Genomic DNA, 19,205 nt, shown 5'->3' with positions numbered 1-19,205 from the left:
AGCTTAACAAGTTTTCAGGGTATGATATCAATTTATAAAAATTAATTATATTTCTATCTACTAGTAACAAACAGTTGCAGATTGAATTTTTAAAAATGACTTACAATAGCACCAAAAAATATGAGATACTTAAGGATAAATTGGACAAAAGATATGAAAAGCCAGTAGGCTGAAAACTGAAAAATACAGTCAAGAGAGATTAAAGAAGATCTGAACAAGTGGAGACATACACCATGTCACAAACATCTAGCCAAGATGTCAATCTTCTCCAACTGATCTACAGAGTCAATGAAATCCCAATAAAAATCTCAGCATTCTACAGAAATTGACTGGCTCATTCTAATTTGCATGGAAATGAAAAGGACCTAGAATAGCCAAAATAACTCTGAAAAAGAAAAAATCTGGAAGACTAATACTACCTGTTTTTAAGAATTATTTACAGTAAGCAAAACAGCGTGGTTTTGTTGTCCCAAGAGATGGATGGAGAAGAGACAGTCCAGAGACAAACCGACATACTCAGGGACAAATGATTCTGACAGAGGCACAAAGGCAGTGCAGTGGGGAAAGGAGAGTCTTTCTGACGAATGGTACTGGAACAGTGGCATATCTGCATGTGAGAAAAAAACAAAAAAGAACTTTGCTTCACACCTCAGACCACATACAAAAATTAACTTAAAATGGGCCACAGACCTAAAAAATGTAAAATTTAAAACCATACAACTTATAGTAGAAAAGCTTTGCAACCTTGGATTAAATAAGGATTTCGCAGGAAAAACACCAAAAGCAAGATCCATAATTGGACGATATAAAAGATTTTAAACTTTTGCTTTTCAAAAGATATTGTTAGGAGAACAAAAAGACAAGCCACAGACTGGAAGGATGTATTTGCAAGTTATATATCTGGTAAAGACTTGTGTCCAAAGAACTCTCAACTCAATAATAAATCAACCCAGTAAAAACATGGGCAAAAGACTTGGACAGACCCTTCACCAAAGAAAACATACACAGATGAAAAGATGTTTTGCACCGTTAGTCATTAGGAAAATACAAAGTAAAACCACAATAAGATTCCACTGCCTACCTTTTAGAATGGCTAACATTAAAAGATTGACCGTGCCGGTGAGGACGTGGAGCTGCTGGAGCTCTGATCCACTGCAGGTGGGAGTGCAAAGGGTGAAGATAAACCTATGCCTAATAGATGATGCATCTACTCCATTCCTATGTATTTACCCAAGAGAAATGAAAACATATGTACATACAAACCCTTGTTTATAAATGTCCATAGCAGCCTTATTTGTAAGAGCCTCAAACTGGAAACAATCCAAATATTCATCAGCAGGTGAACAGAAAAACAAACAGTGGTATATGATGAACTGGAATACTATTTGGCAATAAAAAGGAAAGGCCCATAAATGTTATTACATGAATGAATCTCAAAATTAGTAAGTAAAAAAAGCCTAAGAAAAAGCACATACTACAAAACTCCGTTTACATAAAATTCTAGAAAACCCCAAACTAATCTACAGTGACAGGAAGCAGATGAGCAGTTGGCAGGGACAGGGAGCGGGCAGGAGGAAGGGCACAGGTAGCTTCGTTATCTTGACTGGGTCATGGTTTTTCATGTGTACACACACCTCATCAAATTCAGTAGAGAAATCAGTGAGGAAGGGAAGAGTCAGCAAGTCAATTCTAGAATGCACTGAATACTGTGCTTTAAACTACGGAAAATAAAACTTATAGAAAGGTTAGGGTATTCCAAACATGTGATGTTTATGGTACATCAATTATGCTTCATTAATGCTCTATACCCCAAGGTTGGTAGATGTGAAATAGCCATCCAGAAGCTGGGCTGCACGGGGCCACGCAGCCCCTCTAGTCCGAGACCGTGAATGGAAAATGAGACCATTCCACACTGCTATAATCCTTTTCTTCACCCACATCTGTCTATCTGCTCAGGAACAGACACAGAGTAGGTAGAGAATTATATTTAAACAAGATGGAGGCATTTGCTAAGCAACTGTGAAGAAGTTAGATGCAAGGAAGTAACTGAAATGATGGTCTGTGTAATCCAGGCAGAGTGAGGAGGGAAGCGAGGGTCCAGGCAGGCATGTGACCACAAAGGTCAGTCAGTGCCAACCGAAGCAGAAACCGTGTGGATGAGGTCTTCGTGGGGCCCCTTCAAGGGGAAAATAAACAAATATTTAATGCCAAACACTTACACGGTGCTTATTACATACCTCTCGTACATAACATCACAGCTGGTGGTGAGAAAGGGAGGACAGGCTTTCTCAGTCATGTAACCTTCTCTAACCCAAGCGTGTCTCTAGACAGTCACACAGGGTCCTGAACATGCTCCACAGGCAGTTGCTCTGCTCAACTGCTGGCAGCCAGTTTCAGGGAGTTATTTCTTTCCACTCAAGCTTTCCCATCCAACTGGCAATAATGAGAGTGTAGTCTACCCCTAAGGTCTGTTGGGGTTTTAAAAATTGTTTGGTTCTTTTAGATCAAGGCAGAAACAAAATCGGAGGTGAGCAATTGGTGTCCCATTACCTACAGCCATTTCTATGCTGGTCCACACCCTGGACCCCAAAAGAGAACTGCTCTCTTCCTCTTTTCCTTCTTCTGAAAAGCTTTAAATATCCCTTTTATAGAAAGCCAACTCCTTTTGGGTTTGACTCTCAATTTCAACATTAACGTTCCCTCTCTGTACTTTTATCGACGTTTTGCCCTACAGTCAGTTTTCCGCTTCTCCTATTTAAATCTGATTTGCCGTTCAGGAACTATTCAGGTCTTACATTCCCTGTGAGGCCTCTGGATCAGAACCTCTCACCTCTGCATCAACAGAAGAGTCAGTTTAAAGGAGAATCAAAGGAAGCAGTGAAAGGCACATTGTTTAGGGAAAGATTTAACAAGCTGAATTTTTAAAAGCACACAAACCTCTGAACAGGGCAAGGGTGGCCATTGTCGGTACATATGTGCACAGAGATATTGGACTAGAAATGGCCTGGGGCTCTGACGGCGTGTTGGGACCACCTAGTGTGCACCCCAGCTCGCTCCAGCCCCTCTGGCTCTGGCCCGCTCTCCACTAGGGTGGAGGAACCACTGCGGGGTCGGGGGGTCTGCACACATTTAGAGGGAATGGAACCAGCTCAAACCCAACCCTCAAGGCTTCTGTTCCAGCACCATGGGCCCCCCAACCCCCCCCAGCCATGATAGTTACCTGTTTTATCTAATTTCATAGAGACAGAGAAAGTTAAACAAAATGAGAAGACAGAGGAATATGTTTCAAATGAAAGAAAAGGAAAAAACCCTGTAAAAACCCCTAATGAAACAGATAAATAACTTATCAGATAAAAAATTCAAAGCATTAGTAATAAGAATGCTAACTGAACTAGGGAAAGGAACAGATGAACACAGTGAGAATTTTAACGAGAAACTAGGAAATATAAAAAAGAACCAGTCGGAACTGAAGAATACAATACCTGAAATGAGAAAGACAGTACAGGGAATGAAAGCAGACTAGGCGACACAGAAGAACACATAAGTGATCTAGAAGATAGAATAATGGAAATCACCCAATAAGAACAGCAAAGAGAAAAATAAATTTTTTAAAATGAGGATAGTTTGGGACTTCCTTGGTGGCACAATGGTTAAGAATCCACCTGCCAATGCTGGGGACACGGGTTCGAGCCCTGGTCCAGGAAGATCCCACATGCTGTGGAGCAACTAAGCCTGTGCACCACAACTACTGAAGCCCGCGTGCCTAGAGCTTGTGCTCTGCAACAAGAGAAGCCACCACAATGAGAAGCCCGAGCACCACAACAACGAGTAGCCCCCGCTCGCCGCAGCTAGAGAAAGCCCGCGTGCACCAACAAAGACCCAACACAGCCAAAAAAATAAATAAGTAAAATGAAATGAGGATAGTTTAAGGGACCTCTGGGACAACATCAAGCATACTAACAATCACATTATAGGGGTTCCAGAAGGAGGAGAGAGAGAGAAGGGGGTAGAAAATGTATCTGATGAAATTATGGCTGGAAACTTCCCAAAGCTGAAGAAGTAAACAGATATCCAGGTACAGGAAGCACAGAGGGTCCCAAACAAGATGAATCCAGGGACCCACACCACAACATATTATAATTAAAATGGTAAAGGTTACAGAGAGAATTCTAAAGACAACAAGAGAAAAACAAAGAGTCACATACAAGAGAACCCCCATAAGGCTATCAGCTGATTTTCCTGCTTAAACTCTGCAGGCCAGAAGGGAGTGACATGATATACTTAAAGTGCTGAAAGGGAAAAACCTGCAACCTAGGATACTCTATACAGCAAGATTATCCTCCTTCAGAATTGAAGAAGAGATTAAAGAACGTCTCAGACAAGCAAAAAACTAAAATAATTCAATACTTAAACCTACACTAAAAGAAATGTTGAAGGGTCTTCTCGAAGTGGAAAAGAACTAAGAATCTATTGGAAAGGGAAAATTCCACTAGGAAAGGCAGACATATAGCAAGGAATGAAGATTACTTAAGTAAGTCAGTATGTAGATAAGGATACAAACTGTAAAAGCAACTATAACTACAATACACAGTTAAGGGAGAAACAAGAATATACAAAATGACATCAAAAACAAAATGTGGGGGAGGGGAGTAAAAAAAGAAGGATCTTTTAGAATGTGTTTGAACTTAATGACTATCAGTCTAAAACAAGTAGATATAGTTATAGGTTAACATCTACAAGGAACCCCATGGTAACCACAAATCAAAAACCTACAATAGATACACAAAAGCTACAGAGAAAAGAACACAAGCATGACACTAAAGAAATCATCAAACCACAAGGGAAGAAACAAAAAAGAAATGAACAAAGAATTAAAAATGTAACATAAAGAAGCCCATACTCTATATGAAAATGAATTCATAAAACAGCTTTACCCGTCTCGCTATTTTCAGGCGGTGATTCATACTCTGAGTGGTCCAGACCCAAAGTGCTCATGGCTGTCTGGTCTGACTCCTGTAAATCTGACAGTGCAGCATTCTCATGACTTTTGTCACCATCACCATTGGTGTCCAATCCTGTAATTAAGAATTTCACCCCAAAAGGCAGGGTTAGAAGAACAGCCTTCTCTTAAAACAAAACAAAACAAAAGACTTATACCTGCAGTTACCTGACCTTTTTAACTTGACTGTGAGAAACCTCATTGCTCTTAAATACTGTCACTAACCATGACACAGATCTTAACAAACACTTTCCCAAAGATGAACTACAAGGAAACAAAGCCAAAGCCAAGAGGAAAGATGCCCCTCGCCCCCACCCACTCACCCTCCTGGCCGCGGCCGGGCGTCGCCTCCCAGGCTGCGCTCACACTGCCATCCGCTGCACTACTTGCTTCCAAGTGTAACACAGGAGTCCCCCATACTTTTGCATTAGGGTTTAGCTCTGAAACCTTGGCCGTTGGTACCTAAGAAAAAATGTGATATATTCATTTGTATCCAAATTTCAATCAAATGCAATTTTACTTACTAATTCAGAGTTAAAACACATCCATCTTAGAGAATTTATGGGAAAAAGGCTGAACCTATTTATACGTACGTTTAGGATGAAATCAAGTGAAAAAGTAATAAAAGTTGATGTACTCAGAACTCAACTCACCAGTAGATTTTAAGTTCTTACTAAGTAGAAGGCTCTCTAGAAACAGGAATGAAAGAGTCCCTGCCTTCATGGAGATATCTGATCAACTGTGTAACTGATAAATAACTGGTGATCCAATTATCATTTCTGTTCCAGATTCCCAACACAATTCACAGATTTAGAAATCTGAATATCAATGGATAAAATGTTAAAATAAAGCTCGAACACTCACAGAAGTAAAGGCTGCAGAAAATGAAAGTCTGTCGGAGAGGTGCCTGGTGCGGCCACTCTTTGTGCTCATTTCCAGTTACTCGGCCTCCTCGCTGTTCTGGACACACCGGGCCCTTCTGCTTGCCCGGCTCCATTTGACCAGAACACTCCCAGACGTCCGCACGGCTGGCTCACGCCTTCACACCCCTTGGGGATTGCTGAGGTCTTCCCTGGCACACCCTACTAAACCCACAACCACCCCTGGATTTTTCCTCTCCTGCTTACAAACCTTGAGTGGCTCCCAAAATCTAAAAGAAAGTTGATGTCCCGGGGACAGCTGCCCCCCAAACTAACTCCAGTTCTACTGCCATGATTCCTGAGCAAAACCTAGCCAAACGATCTGCCTTTTCCCAGACACCATAAGCCTTAACACCTCTGTGCAGGGGCCAGAGCTTCCAAAGGGAGGGAGACAAGGTTCCAGGTCCCAGAAGCCCCCAGGTAGTGACAGACAGGAGCTCCAAACTGGGAGCAGCCTCACTGCATGACCCCAGAGATGCCGTCTCCAAGGTCAGGGGCACCATGATGAGCCAAGAAGGAAAGAACATGTGGGTTAACAATCCTAAAAAATAAATTCACCCTAGCTGGGGCGATTAAAGTTTGTAGTGAAAGTTTTTCTGAAATTGAGCATAGAGACTGATGTGGATTAAAACTACAGAATATATTCTGTTCATACCTAGGAGGCATGGGCAATAAACTTCATGCCCACAAAACCAGGGACCTAAGTGAGGGCCTATCTGGAGTCCTTTTAAGTAAAGTACTGGATAGGGCAAAGAATAGGGTCCCCCTTCTCCTTCAAGAATATCATTCTCAAGAAGCACTTACTCTTCAAGCTCCCTTCTTAAATGACATCTAAACTTCCAGCTCATTTCTGGTCTCTGCTTCTGCACATCCACTCATCTCTCCAACAAATTCTGAAATTCTCACTAAGTGCCCGGTACAGCACGAGGCGATCAGAGTATCATGGGGAACAGGCAGAAACAACTGCTGCCTTGAGCACAGCAACGCAGAAGATGCTCCGCACCTCACAGACACCACTGCCCTTCTCAGCAGTTACACTTTTTCAATCTGTTCTCTCTTTTTTTTAACTCAAATCTTTATTTTCTTTCCTATTCTAATACTAGCGTAAATCACCTTTTCTGGTTAGACCCAGTCTCGTTCTACCACACAACACACATCAAGTTTCCCACCCACGGAACATACTCCCCTGACCTCATGGACATGCTATACATTCTCTAAATTCCCAACACCAACCCACACTGGTCTTTTCCATTTTTAGCACCATCTTCAGTTGGCTACACTGCATCACCGACACACATTTTTTAGCTCACTAACACACACACACACACACACACACACACACACACACACACACACACACAGACACACACACACACACACACACACACGGTCCTGGGAGCACCCTGCCTGCAAGCAGCATCCCAGGGCCGCGTGCTCCTCCCCCTCTGCTCGCACCGCAAGGACATGTCCTGTCCTCTCTGCGGCCCGAGGGTTCCCGGACGTCCACCCTGGGCACACTTCACGGCTGACACCTGGCAGTCCTGAGCTCAGCATGGAGCTGCCTGAGAAACATGCAGAAGGAATGAATGTTTAATAACGTAATAACAAAATTCTACTTTCCACTATTTGACAACTTGTGCAGGTTTTATGCCACAGCTGAATGGAACCATATCTGTACACAATTTACTACTTCTAAAGCAGTAAATCAAGTATTAGGGATTTACCAGTTTTGAGCAGTTAACAAGTATTCAAGAGGTACTCTGAGGTGTGACATGGGATGCAAGAACAGAGACATGATTAAGGGGGAACAACATGACAGCTAGCACGAGGGCCTGCTGGGTGACAGGTGCACACCACGCACATACCTGCGTTTAATCCTAACACCCTAGGAGGCAGTGGTCATCACACCCCATTCCACAAGGAAGAAAACCAAGGCAGAGAAAGGTTAAGTAACTTGCCAACAAAAATTATGGTAATTAGAAAACTGTATTCTAATATCAGGAAAAACAAAACATTTATCAAGAGTTCATTAACTTCATGTAACTCACATGAGAAACAACTTGTACTAAAAATATTTCTTTAAAAATGTAGCTACTCTCTTGCAGTCACAGGGACCTCCAACTGATTATCAACAACTCAAGTTTCATCTGCACACCTTCCTAAGTCTTATTTTTCCACTGAAAAATCATGGCTAAGCAATGGTTATTAGAACCAGCGGTGAGCTGACCTTAAAGGCTACATGCTGAAGCCATCCTATACAAATGACCAATGTTACTCTTTGAAGAGTACAGTATCCCCAAATTCTTGACACTCCAAAGAAACTTTCTAAGCCTCTAAATGCTACGCTCCATTAACAAAAATAAATAACCTACCAACTCAGAAACTTACATTTTCTGGCCAGGAAACAGAATGGTCCCACTGACAAGTAACTGAGTAGGAACTAGAGTAACTAACACCAGAGGAAGGGAAAGGCACATGGAGAACATAAAATAGGTGAGATAATGGAGGAAAAGAAGCACTCGTTTTCTATTTTAAGTTAGCATGGACTACTCCTGGATTTGCCACTAAGTTTAGTAAGGTTTTACAGTCATGACATCTGTAACTCTGGCTTTTTATTTGTAAAATGGAATAACAGTGGCTACTTAAGACTAGTTTAAAAAGATGTCTGTACAAGCACTTTGAGAACTGGAGTTCTGAACAAAGAGCACTCTCATTAAATGTAGTCTGTCAAATTAGAATACTGTTGGGCACATCTCACAATTGAAAAGCTAATTCAGAACAGTGCACACGTACCTCACCCATCTGTGTAAGAGCAAGACCCATGGGCACTCTACTTGAGGTACAGGCACGGACTCTCGCAGCCAGGTGTCAACCACATCCACTGATGGAAATGATTAGGTAGCGTTTTGCCTCCATAACTACTTAAGGAACAAAACTGATTAACTTGAATGGAACTGTTTCTGGTAAAACTCCCAAATGTGGGCATGGAAAGGAAAGAAAGGAGGTTAATGGATAAATTATAGGATTTAATTTCTACTTGTTTATTTCCATATAATAGGCATAACACTGGAGCCACATCTATCTCCTTACTATTACCATTTTTCTTGCCTAATGCAACAAAAATCACTAAAAATAAACTACTGATTGAATGAGATTTTGCTATTACAAGTATGCAGGTCCAAAGGACAGCTTTAAGAGCAAGACTAACTTCCTGTTTGTTGAATGTTTCACTTATTACAGAAATTCTAGGAAGATGCTCAAACTAGCTGCCCGTTGCAGGATCATTTGCGAAGGTTCTCCCAAACCAGTGGGGCCTGAGCACTGAGGTCCAAAAAGCTCTGCAGGTGCTTCTGACTAAAAGAAGACAGAACCAAGATTTTGGAGCCAGTTAAAAGCATCAAGTTCTACCTCCCTTAGATGGTTACCATACAAAAACAGTGGAAAGCACAGATTTTAATGCCTCTACATTCTGCAAGTGTAAACTTCTTAGAAGTGACTTTAAACACCCAATGGGCCAAAAGTTTGTTCCGCTCCAACGAGGGGCTGGTGGTGAAGACAGGATGGATGAAGACTGAGGGGAGCAGCCTCTGGGGGCACATGCATCTGATGACCAGCATGCAGGGGTTAGTGCTAACGAGAGTTGACACGTAGATTCTGGCTTAAATATACTAACCAGTGAACCAAATTCACGTTCTTCAGTTTGGAAATGGTTAAATTGATGTTATACTAACTTATAGCTTTACAATAACATTCAAACGACTGCCAATTGTTTAGAATAAATCTTTGTTAATCTGAGTTAAAAGCAATCAAAATGAAAGATTAACACATCACTGCACAATAATAAGAACTGGTACAGCATACTTACTAACTGTCCACCTCTCTCTTGCCATCCCCAAATAACACCATCTTCTGCCACTGGTAGCTGATAAGGGGGCTTTTCCATCCAAAACAAAGAGATCTCTAGGTCCTGTGGCTTACTGTGCAGGTCCTCACTAAATATCTGCTCTTCTAATGTGTCTTTCGCAGCTGTATTAGTCCACGGGCAGCCCACTTGATATCCACAACCGTCTGCCAGCCCTTCAGAAAACATCTGTCTTGCCAACTCTGCCATCGGGTAACAGGAAAGTTCATTCAAAAACTGGGAGTACAGTTCCTCTGGGAAGCTCTGCAAATCCCCCTTTGAGGGCTTTTCAGATATGAGTGGTAGAACAGTGTCCTTGCAACCTGGTACTGCTATTTCCTTGCTGTCACCTGGGATGACGGGAATCACCTGCGGACCATCGAGAGGAGCAGCTGAGTATCCGTCCACTTCGGCAGGGTCAACACCAGCCAAGCAGGAGCACCCCGCACGAGCGCCCCCTAACTCCATTCTTCCAAAGATCACCTTTGAACTTCCCACCAAACCCACTTCCCTATGTAACCCAGGTCCCTGCACAGTGGGCCTGGCACCCCTTTGTCTGAAACGGCGTGCATGTCTACTTGTCCCGCGCAGACCCACACAGCTGATGATGCCGGGACCACTGCCGCCTTCCTTCAGACAAAGCATCTCCTCCTCTTCTCCACCGAGCAGCTCTGGTTTTCCCACCCCCAATGCACGTCTACCGGAGGCATAAAAAACTTCTTCAGCTGACTCGGAGAAAACCTGCTTCAGTTGCGGGCTCCCACCATTGTCCACAGAGTTCATCTGCACTACTTCTGACTCCCGCGCACCTGGACTCGAACTCTGGTTTAAAGCTGGCACAAGGCTAAGATCTTCATATCTGTCGTCATTCACTCTACAAGTTTCATCATTTTTTTCTACTTGATTTGTTTCAAAGTCAGGGTTTTTTGCTACACTAGAACTAACACAAGCCAGCACATCCTGACTGTGCACCACCTTGCATTTTTGTGCATTTGTTTCCCAGTCAAAGGCTGTTTTAGGGTCTGACTGGACACTTCCTATGTCAATTTTACTGGTTTCTCTGTGATTGGCTCTCAATGATTCTTGTTCAGCACTTTCTAGTCTGTGAGGGTGACTCCCTGAGCTCTTCACACACGTTTCATCCTCTGTTTCACATTCGTCTTCAGCGCAGGTGGAAATACATGCAGAGGAAATGAAGTCACTCTTGAGCCACCTGGAGCCACAGAGAGACTCGCCGTTTCGGGGCACTTCCTGTGAGTTTCGGAACACTCCCTCCACGTCTGCTGCCTGCACTGCACACGTTACATCACTGATCTGGGCCTTGCTGGCCCTAATGTCTGCACTCAGATGTACCTGACAGGCAGCTCTCCATTCAAAAGCCCTCGAACCACAACCCTCATCTTCAAAAATGCTAATTTCATCCTCATGTTGATAAGATGAACTATTTTGAGACTGCAAAGACAATTCTGCTTTGTTTGCAAGCTGGCTGCTTCCCACTTCCAAGCTGTAGTCACCCTGGTGCTGCTCCTCAAGCATCACTGGCCCCAGGAGGAACTCAGGGCCTGGATCATCACATCTGTTAGGGGCTGATTCTTGGATATTTGCATGAATAGGAAGACACTCATTTCCAAAGCTCAGTGAAGTGATACATCTTTCTGAACTTAAATTGATTCTATCTAGACTTATGGAAAGGAGACTGTCTGATCTGCTAACGTCTAAACTGGAACAATCATTGTCTTTTAGTGGTTTTATAGAGTTATTTTCTCCTTCCTTTTCAGAGTTTAAACTCTGATGTACAGTAGCTGTTATAGCACCAGAATCACCGTTTCTTTCAACGTTTGAAGTGCCATTAATTAAATTAACATGTGAATCAGCCACCTGACCTCCCGGTCCTGAACTGCAGTGCTCTCTCCCTTCTGGAACAGTGCACACACACAGTAGCGAGTCAATGTCTGTGCTGATATTTAATGTGGGGAGTGTGCCAACATTACATAATACACTCCTTTCTGTGTAATCTTCAGGAAACCTGGTGGAAGTCTTTGCCTGCAGGTCACCGATGTTTACTTTACAGGGTGGGTCACCATCACTCAAAAGTTCAGAACTAGGTTCAGTTTTCTCGTTAAAAGCTTCCTTCCTTTCCCCTGGGAGTGGCCTGCCCTGCAGGGATGGCTCTGCCCGCGGCGCCTCTGACTCCCCTGGCCCTTGGGCAGCATTGTCTGGTGGCCAGGCCCCTCCGCAGACCCCCTTGGAGGTGACAGCTGGACGACTCTCTGGAGCCGCAGCTGTTCCATGCACATGAGCACACAGCTCATCTCCAACGTCCGGGCCGTCAGGGTCAATAACACAAATACTGTAAAACCCGCTCTCTCGTGAATTCCTACATCGTTTGTGGTCACCACAAATAGGATCTCCACCCTCCCTCTCCCCACGATTCAAACCTGCAGAGTTAGCAGCGCTGCCAATCTGAACAGTTACCGCTACCTCATTCTCTACTGCAGAGCTTTCCCAGGTGGTTGGGTGACAGCAGGGAGGGTGACTGCCAAGGCCCCGGTGGGAGGGCACCCGGGCACGTGAGCGGGGTCCCTCGCCCTCAGGGAGGCCCCCGCTCAGAGGGGCGCAGGCACCTTCACCACCCCACCCGACAGCAGAGACGTCGGGGTTCTTGTCAGCCTCACCCACACTTTCAGACCCAGTTAAGAACCCAGATGTGGGAGAGGAGACCGAGTTAAGTGGCTGCCCTGGCATTGTACCCTGTCTGTGCACCGGCCTCACAAAAACCCCGGCCCACACACCGGCCCTGCGTCCCACTCCATGAAGTTCCTCACCTCCAAAGGTACCGAATAATGAAGATAAAGTTTTACTTATCTTGTTCTCTGGTTCCTTCTCCTCCACAGATTTTTCTAACAGGCCAGTTTTTTCACTGTCATTGTCACTACTTAATTCTTTGCTGAAGCAACAACCCATGTTCGAAAGTTCAAAAGCTCACATAAAAATGCTTGTCGCTTTCTGAGCCTCCGCAAGTGCATCTCCCACTAACTTTCTATAGTTTCTGATGAGAAGCCGACACCCAGATCCCAAAAATAACCCTCGCACAGCAGTCACATGTCCCTGCCACTCAAGTCCAAAATCCTAATCACAACAGACCCTGTCCAACAGCCATTCTATTCCACACATTAAAACCCAAATGGCACACGGAATCCAAAGACTGAGAACACAGCAAAAAGATTTTCGTATTATTTTTCTTATTCTCATAAACTCAATAAAAAAATAACTAAAATTATTATCCCAGACAGAAGAAGGAATTTAAGACTTTTGCTTTTTCTACAGTGTTTCAGCATTCTCTGAATTATATTTCATGGAATGGTGGCAACCAAAGGAGTTAACATGTATATTCCCCAAAGGGAAACAAGTGTAAAAATTTGTTTTTTAAAATTCTTAGGTACTTATAGTTGAATCTAATTTTCTGCCTTAAAGAAATAAAGTCTGTGAGTGTTTGGGAATGATCGTGCTAGGCAAGAAACTGGAATGGTGTCTGTTAGAGATGCATGTTGAAATGTTTACGGCAAATGGCACGCTGTTAAATCACACCTGGCCTGAAAATAAATAAGTAAATACATACAGACATAACACTTTTTAAAACTGTGTGTGCAGAGGGGAGGAAAAAACAAAATAAAAGCGAAATGTGAGGGTGGGAACTGTTCAAGTCAGAATGGGCACACTGAGGTTCATTTTATTACTCTACTTCTACAGATGTCTGAAAGTTCTAGTTAAGAAAACAGAAAGAGCAAGAGAAAAAGAGAAAGAAAGAAAATCTGCACCTGCCAATCCAATACAGGAATCCCCTTGAAAGCTCCCAAACGAAGCCCTTCTTCGAGCAGTAGGAGCACCGCCACCCTGCACCCTGTGGTCCAGGACCGCTGACACATACAATGGGTCCGAACCTTCTTCAACATCTGTAAGCTTTGTTCTCAGTATAAGAGATTCTTTTTCTTATTATGATTCAGATATGCTACTCTGAAAACAAAATAATTCTGTTAACTCCTCTGCAAGGAGATTTTTCTACTTTAATCTACAAGTTATGGCTGGTGTACTACTAACATTTTACAAAATGCTGATATCTTTTATTTTTTAAAATAAATTTATTTATTTTATTTATTTATTTTTGGCTATGTTGGGGTCTTCGTTGCTGTGTGTGGGCTTTCTCTAGTTGCGCCGAGCGGGGGCCACTCTTCATTGCGGTGTGCAGGTTTCTCACTGTGGTGGCTTTTTTTATTGCGGAGCATGGGCTCTAGGTGCAGGGGCCTCAGCAGCTGTGGCTCATGGGCTCTTAAGAGCGCAAGCTCAGTAGTTGTGGCGCACGGGCTTAGTTGCTCCGTGGCACATGGGATCCTCCTGGACCAGGGCTCGAACCCGTGTCCCCTGCATTGGCAGGCAGATTCCCAACCACCGCGCCACCAGGGAAGTCCCAATGCTGATATCTTTGACGAAAAAAGTTTAGGAGTTCTACTTAAACATGAAGATAACAGGGACACTTCTAAATGTACATAAACTCAAGGACTGAAACCACAGCAGATGATGGTGATGATGATGATGATGATAATGGTAGCACTTATGTGCTATAAGAATCTAAGCACACAAATATTTTCATTTTGTCACACATTTATTTGAATTCACACTCCCAACAACCTGGGGTAGATGTATTAACCCCATTCTACCGATAAAGAGGTCTGTCTCTATCACTATAGAGTTAAATATCCCTACAAAAAATGGATTCTTCACCCAGGAAGACACAAACCCTTCATATCTGTGACATGGAGTTAAATGGAGCAGGAGTTACAGGGGCAAATTCATAAGCTTATCTGCCTAGGTATGTGCCGGTTAGCTTTTACCATGTGTGTAAGCTTTGGCAAATTATTTAGTCTCTTTTTCTCAGTCTTCTCACTTGTAAAATGAGTTGTCGTGATGCTATTAAGTAAAATACTTAGAATCAAACCCCAACATCACTTCAAACTCCTCATAATCTGACCCCAGTCCACCTCTATAATTGCCTCTCATTCTAAGATGCCATCCCCCTCAGCTCCTCTATTTCATCTAAAAAAAACCCAACTGGGAACTCCCTGGTGGTCCAATGGTTAGGACTCGGTGCTTTCACTGCTGAGGGCCTGGGTTCAATCCCTGGTTGGGGAACTAAGATATGTTAGTTTGGCAAACCTCGCAGCACAGCCAAAAAATAAAATAAAATATAAATAAATAAATTAAAAAACCCCAACTGAATAACCCTGGCATATCCTATCTTTGCTCAAACGGTTTATCAGGTCTCCTCCCCCCAATTTCCAGATCGCACCATCCTTTATAAGGCCACCCCTCTCAATTTTGCAAAACGACTCTCTCCTATCCCCACACACTGCCCCATTCTTCAAGCCCCTGGGAAAGCATCCTAATAGCAAGTCAGTGTCTGCACCATCGACTCAAAGTGGGGGAATCTACAGGCTCTCTAAAAGAATTAAAGGATGCAGGGCTTCCCTGGTGGCGCAGTGGTTGAGAGTCCACCTGCCGATGCAGGGGACGCAGGTTCGTGCCCCGGTCCGGGAAGATCCCACATGCCGTGGAGCGGCTGGGCCCGTGAGCCATGGCCGCTGAGCCTGTGCGTCCGGAGCCTGTGTTCCGCAACGGGAGAGGCCACAGCAGTGAGAGGCCCGCGTACCACAAAAAAAAAAAAAAAAAAAAAAAAAAAAAAAAAGATGCAAATACAAAATTTTAAAGATATGTCCATGTTTGCATGTAGGTTTAAGAGTGCAGTGGTGCTATGTGACAACACCTAAATTAACCTAATTTACTGAGAAAAGAACTGGATCTAAAACGTCATAAATTCATTCAAGCCCAGTGAAGGCCAGGTGACACCAAGGTGCACCAAAGAAACGAATCAACAAAAGCAGTAAGAAGTTATTCACTCGAAATTCTGCAGTTTAGGTTGTGGTAAACTCAAAGAAATTCTGGGTAAACTAGTACCACAAGTACTTGGTGAAACAGCTTTTAGTTTCAGCAAAACATCACCTGCCAGACGAAATGAATGTCATTAATTTGCATTTTATAGGTTTGAACAATCAAGTTTTATATTTGTATAAGAATTCTTATTACATGCAATAAGAATTTATCAGTAGTTCTATGTTATTAAAAAGACAATTTAAATCAATGACAACCTGGAAAAAGTTCTCACATAAAAGGTTATGAGAAAATGTGGGGAAGGGGAGTAAGAAAATACAGATCTTTTAGAATGTGTTTGTGCTTATATGACGACCAGTCTAAAGCAAGTAGATACAGTTATGCGTTAACATACTTGAAAACCAGGGTAACCACAAATCAGAAACATAAAACAGATTCACAAAAACCAAAAAGAAAGGAACTCGAGCATAATACAAACGAAAACCAACAAACCACAAAAGGAAAAAGAAGAAATACAAAATTAACTGGAAAACAAGATTTAAAGTGGCAATAAATACATACTAATCAATGATTACTTTAAATGTCAATGGACTAAATGTTCCAATCAAAAGACAGAGTGGCAGGGCTTCCCTGGTGGCACAGTGGTTGAGAGTCTGCCTGCCGATGCAGGGGACGCGGGTTGGGGACGCGGGTTCGTGCCCCGGTCCGGGAAGATCCCACATGCCGCGGAATGGCTGGGCCCGTGAGCCATGGCCGCTGAGCCTGCGCGTCTGGAGCCTGTGCTCTGCAACAGGAGAGGCCACAACAGTGAGAGGCCCGCGTACCACAAAAAAAATAAATAAAGACAGAGTGGCAGATTGAATAATAAAATAAGGACCTACAATATGCTGCCTACAGATCACTTTAGGGCAAAAGTCACATATGGACTGGAAGTGAGGAGACAGAAAAAGTCATTTCATGCAAATGGAAATGACAAGAAAGTGGGGGTAGCAATACTCATATCACACAAAATAGACTTTAAAACAAAAGCCATAAAGAAGGACAAAGCCGGACACTATATAATGATAAAACCATCAACAGAAGGAGTGGATATATGCACCCAACATAGGAGCACCTAAATACATAAAACAAATACAACAGACATAAAGGGAAAATTCGATGGGAATATAATAAAAGTAGACTTTAACACTCCACTGACATCAATGGATAGATCTTCTAGATAGAAGATAAATAAGGCAATGAAGATTCTGAATGACACATCAGAATAGTTAGATTTAGTTGATATTTCCAGGACACTGCATCCAAAAAAACCCCAGAATACACATTCTTTTTAAGTATGCATAGAACATTCTCTAGGGTACAAAACAAACCTCAACAAATTTAACAGTATAAAAATTACTTCAAGCATCTTTGCTGATCACAACGGCATGAAACTAGAAATTCACCACAGAAAGAGAAACAAGAAAAAAAACGATTACAAGGAGACTAAACAACATGCTACTAAGAAACCAATGGGTCAACAATGAAATCAAAGAGAAAATTTAAAACATACCTCGAGACAAATGACAATGAAAACACAACTGTACAAAATCTATGGGATGCAGAAAAAGCAGTTCTAAGAGGGAAGTTCATAGCGATACAGGACTTCCTCAAAAAAAAACAAGAAAAATCTCAAATAAACAACCTAACCTACCACCTAAAGAATCAGAAAAAGAACAAGTGGAACCTAGTGCTGGCAGGAGGGAGGAAATAATAAAGATCAGAAAGGAAATAAATAGAGAGTAAGAAGGAAAAAAACAGAAAAAAAATCAATAAAACCAAGAGCTGGTTTGTTGGGGTTTTTTTTGTGGTACGTGGGCCCCTCACTGCTACGGCCTCTCCTGCTGTGGAGCACAGGCTCCGGACGCGCAGGCCCAGTGGCCACGGCCCCCGGGCCCAGCCGCTCCGCGGCATGTGGGATCCTCCTGGACCAGGGCACGAACCCGTGTCCCCTGCATCAGCAGGCTGACTCTCAACCACTGCGCCACCAGGGAAGCCCAGAGCTGGTTTTTTGATAGGTTAAACAAAAGCAACAAACCTCTGGCCAAGCTCACCAAGAAGAAAAGAGAAGGGATCCAAATAAACAAAATAAGAACTGAAAGAGGAGAAACAACAACCAACACCACAGATTTTTATGGTATTTTAACAAAATACCATAAAAAATATTATGAACAGTTATACGCCAACAAAATGGACAACTCAGAAGAAATGGACAAGTTTCTAGAAACATACAGCCCACCAAAACTGAATCAAGAAGAAACATAATTTGAACAGACCAATCACTAGATGTGAAACAGAATCTGTAATAAAAAAAAAATTCCCTGCAAACAAAAGTCCAGGACTGGATGGCTTCTCTGGGGAATTCTACCAAACGTACAAAGAAGAACTTATACCTAACTTCTCAAACTCTTCCAAAAGACTGAAAAGAAGGAAACACTCCCAAAGTCATTTTATGAAGCCACCATCACCCTGATAATAGAACCATACCAAAAAAAGAAAATTACAGGCCAACATCTTTCATAAATAAAGATGCAAAAATCCTCAACAAAATATTAGCAAACCAAATAAAACAGCACATAAAAAGGATTACACACCATGATCAAGTTGAATTCATTCCAAGGTCACATGGATGGTTCAACACATACAAATCAATCAATGTGATATACCACATCAACAAAAGACAAAAAACACATGATCATCTCAATAGGTACAGGAAAAGCATTTGATAAAATTCAACATCCACTCGGGATAAAAACTCTTCCCAAAGTGGGTACAGAAGGAACATATCTCAACATAATAAAAGTCACATGACAAACCCATAGCCAACATAACACTAAACAATGAAAAGCTGAAAGCGGGACTTCCCTTGTGGCACAGTGGTTAGGAATCCACCTGCCAATGCAGGGGACATGGGTTTGAGCCCTGGTCTGGGAAGATCCCACATGCTGCAGAGCAACTAAGCCTGTGCGCCACAACTACTGAGCCTGCACTCTACAGAGCCCACGAGGCACAACTACTGAGCCCACGTGCCTAGAGCCCATGCTCCACAACAAGAGAAGCCATGGCAATGAGAAGCCCATGAACCACAACGAAGAGTGGCCCCAGCTCACAACTAGAGAAAGCCCACATAGCAATGAAGACCCAGCACAGCCAAAAATAAATAATTTTTTTTAAAAAAGAAAGAAAAGCTGAAAGCCTTCCCATTAAATTCTCAAACAAGCCGAGGATGCCCACTATCACCACTTCTATTCAACAAAGTATTGGAATTCCTCACCATAGCAATTAGACAAGAAAAATAAAAAGTATCCAGACCAGAAGGGAAGAGGTAAAGTTATCATTATATGCAGATGACATGATACTCTATATAGAAAACCCTAAAGACTCCACACAAAAACTATTAGAA

The 19,205-nt window shown here is 42.7% G+C and overlaps 1 protein-coding gene across 5 annotated transcripts in view; it reads right to left on the bottom strand.

The window, feature by feature from the left end:
* Positions 1 to 19,205, bottom strand: part of LARP4B (La ribonucleoprotein 4B) — an 88,297-nt gene that overhangs the window by 30,702 nt on the left and 38,390 nt on the right. For 4 of the 5 annotated variants that reach the window (XR_007475413.1, XM_049705671.1, XM_049705670.1 and 1 more), the window contains 3 exons: positions 9,785 to 10,189; positions 5,323 to 5,461; positions 4,935 to 5,075 (listed from right to left, as the gene is read on the bottom strand). Coding sequence is in view for 4 of the 5 variants with exons in the window: in XM_049705671.1 (XP_049561628.1) it covers positions 4,935 to 5,075; positions 5,323 to 5,461; positions 9,785 to 10,189 (685 nt within the window). In the remaining variant the exon portion in view is untranslated. The remainder of the gene's footprint in view (positions 1 to 4,934; positions 5,076 to 5,322; positions 5,462 to 9,784; positions 10,190 to 19,205) is intronic. The other variant, XM_049705672.1, reaches the window with a different exon arrangement.

The sequence above is a fragment of the Orcinus orca genome, chromosome 2, assembly GCF_937001465.1.
Source record: "Orcinus orca chromosome 2, mOrcOrc1.1, whole genome shotgun sequence".
NCBI classification, from domain to species: Eukaryota; Metazoa; Chordata; class Mammalia; order Artiodactyla; family Delphinidae; genus Orcinus; species Orcinus orca.
Note: the sequence above shows the minus strand (reverse complement) of the source record. Positions and strands in the feature narration are given on the sequence as shown.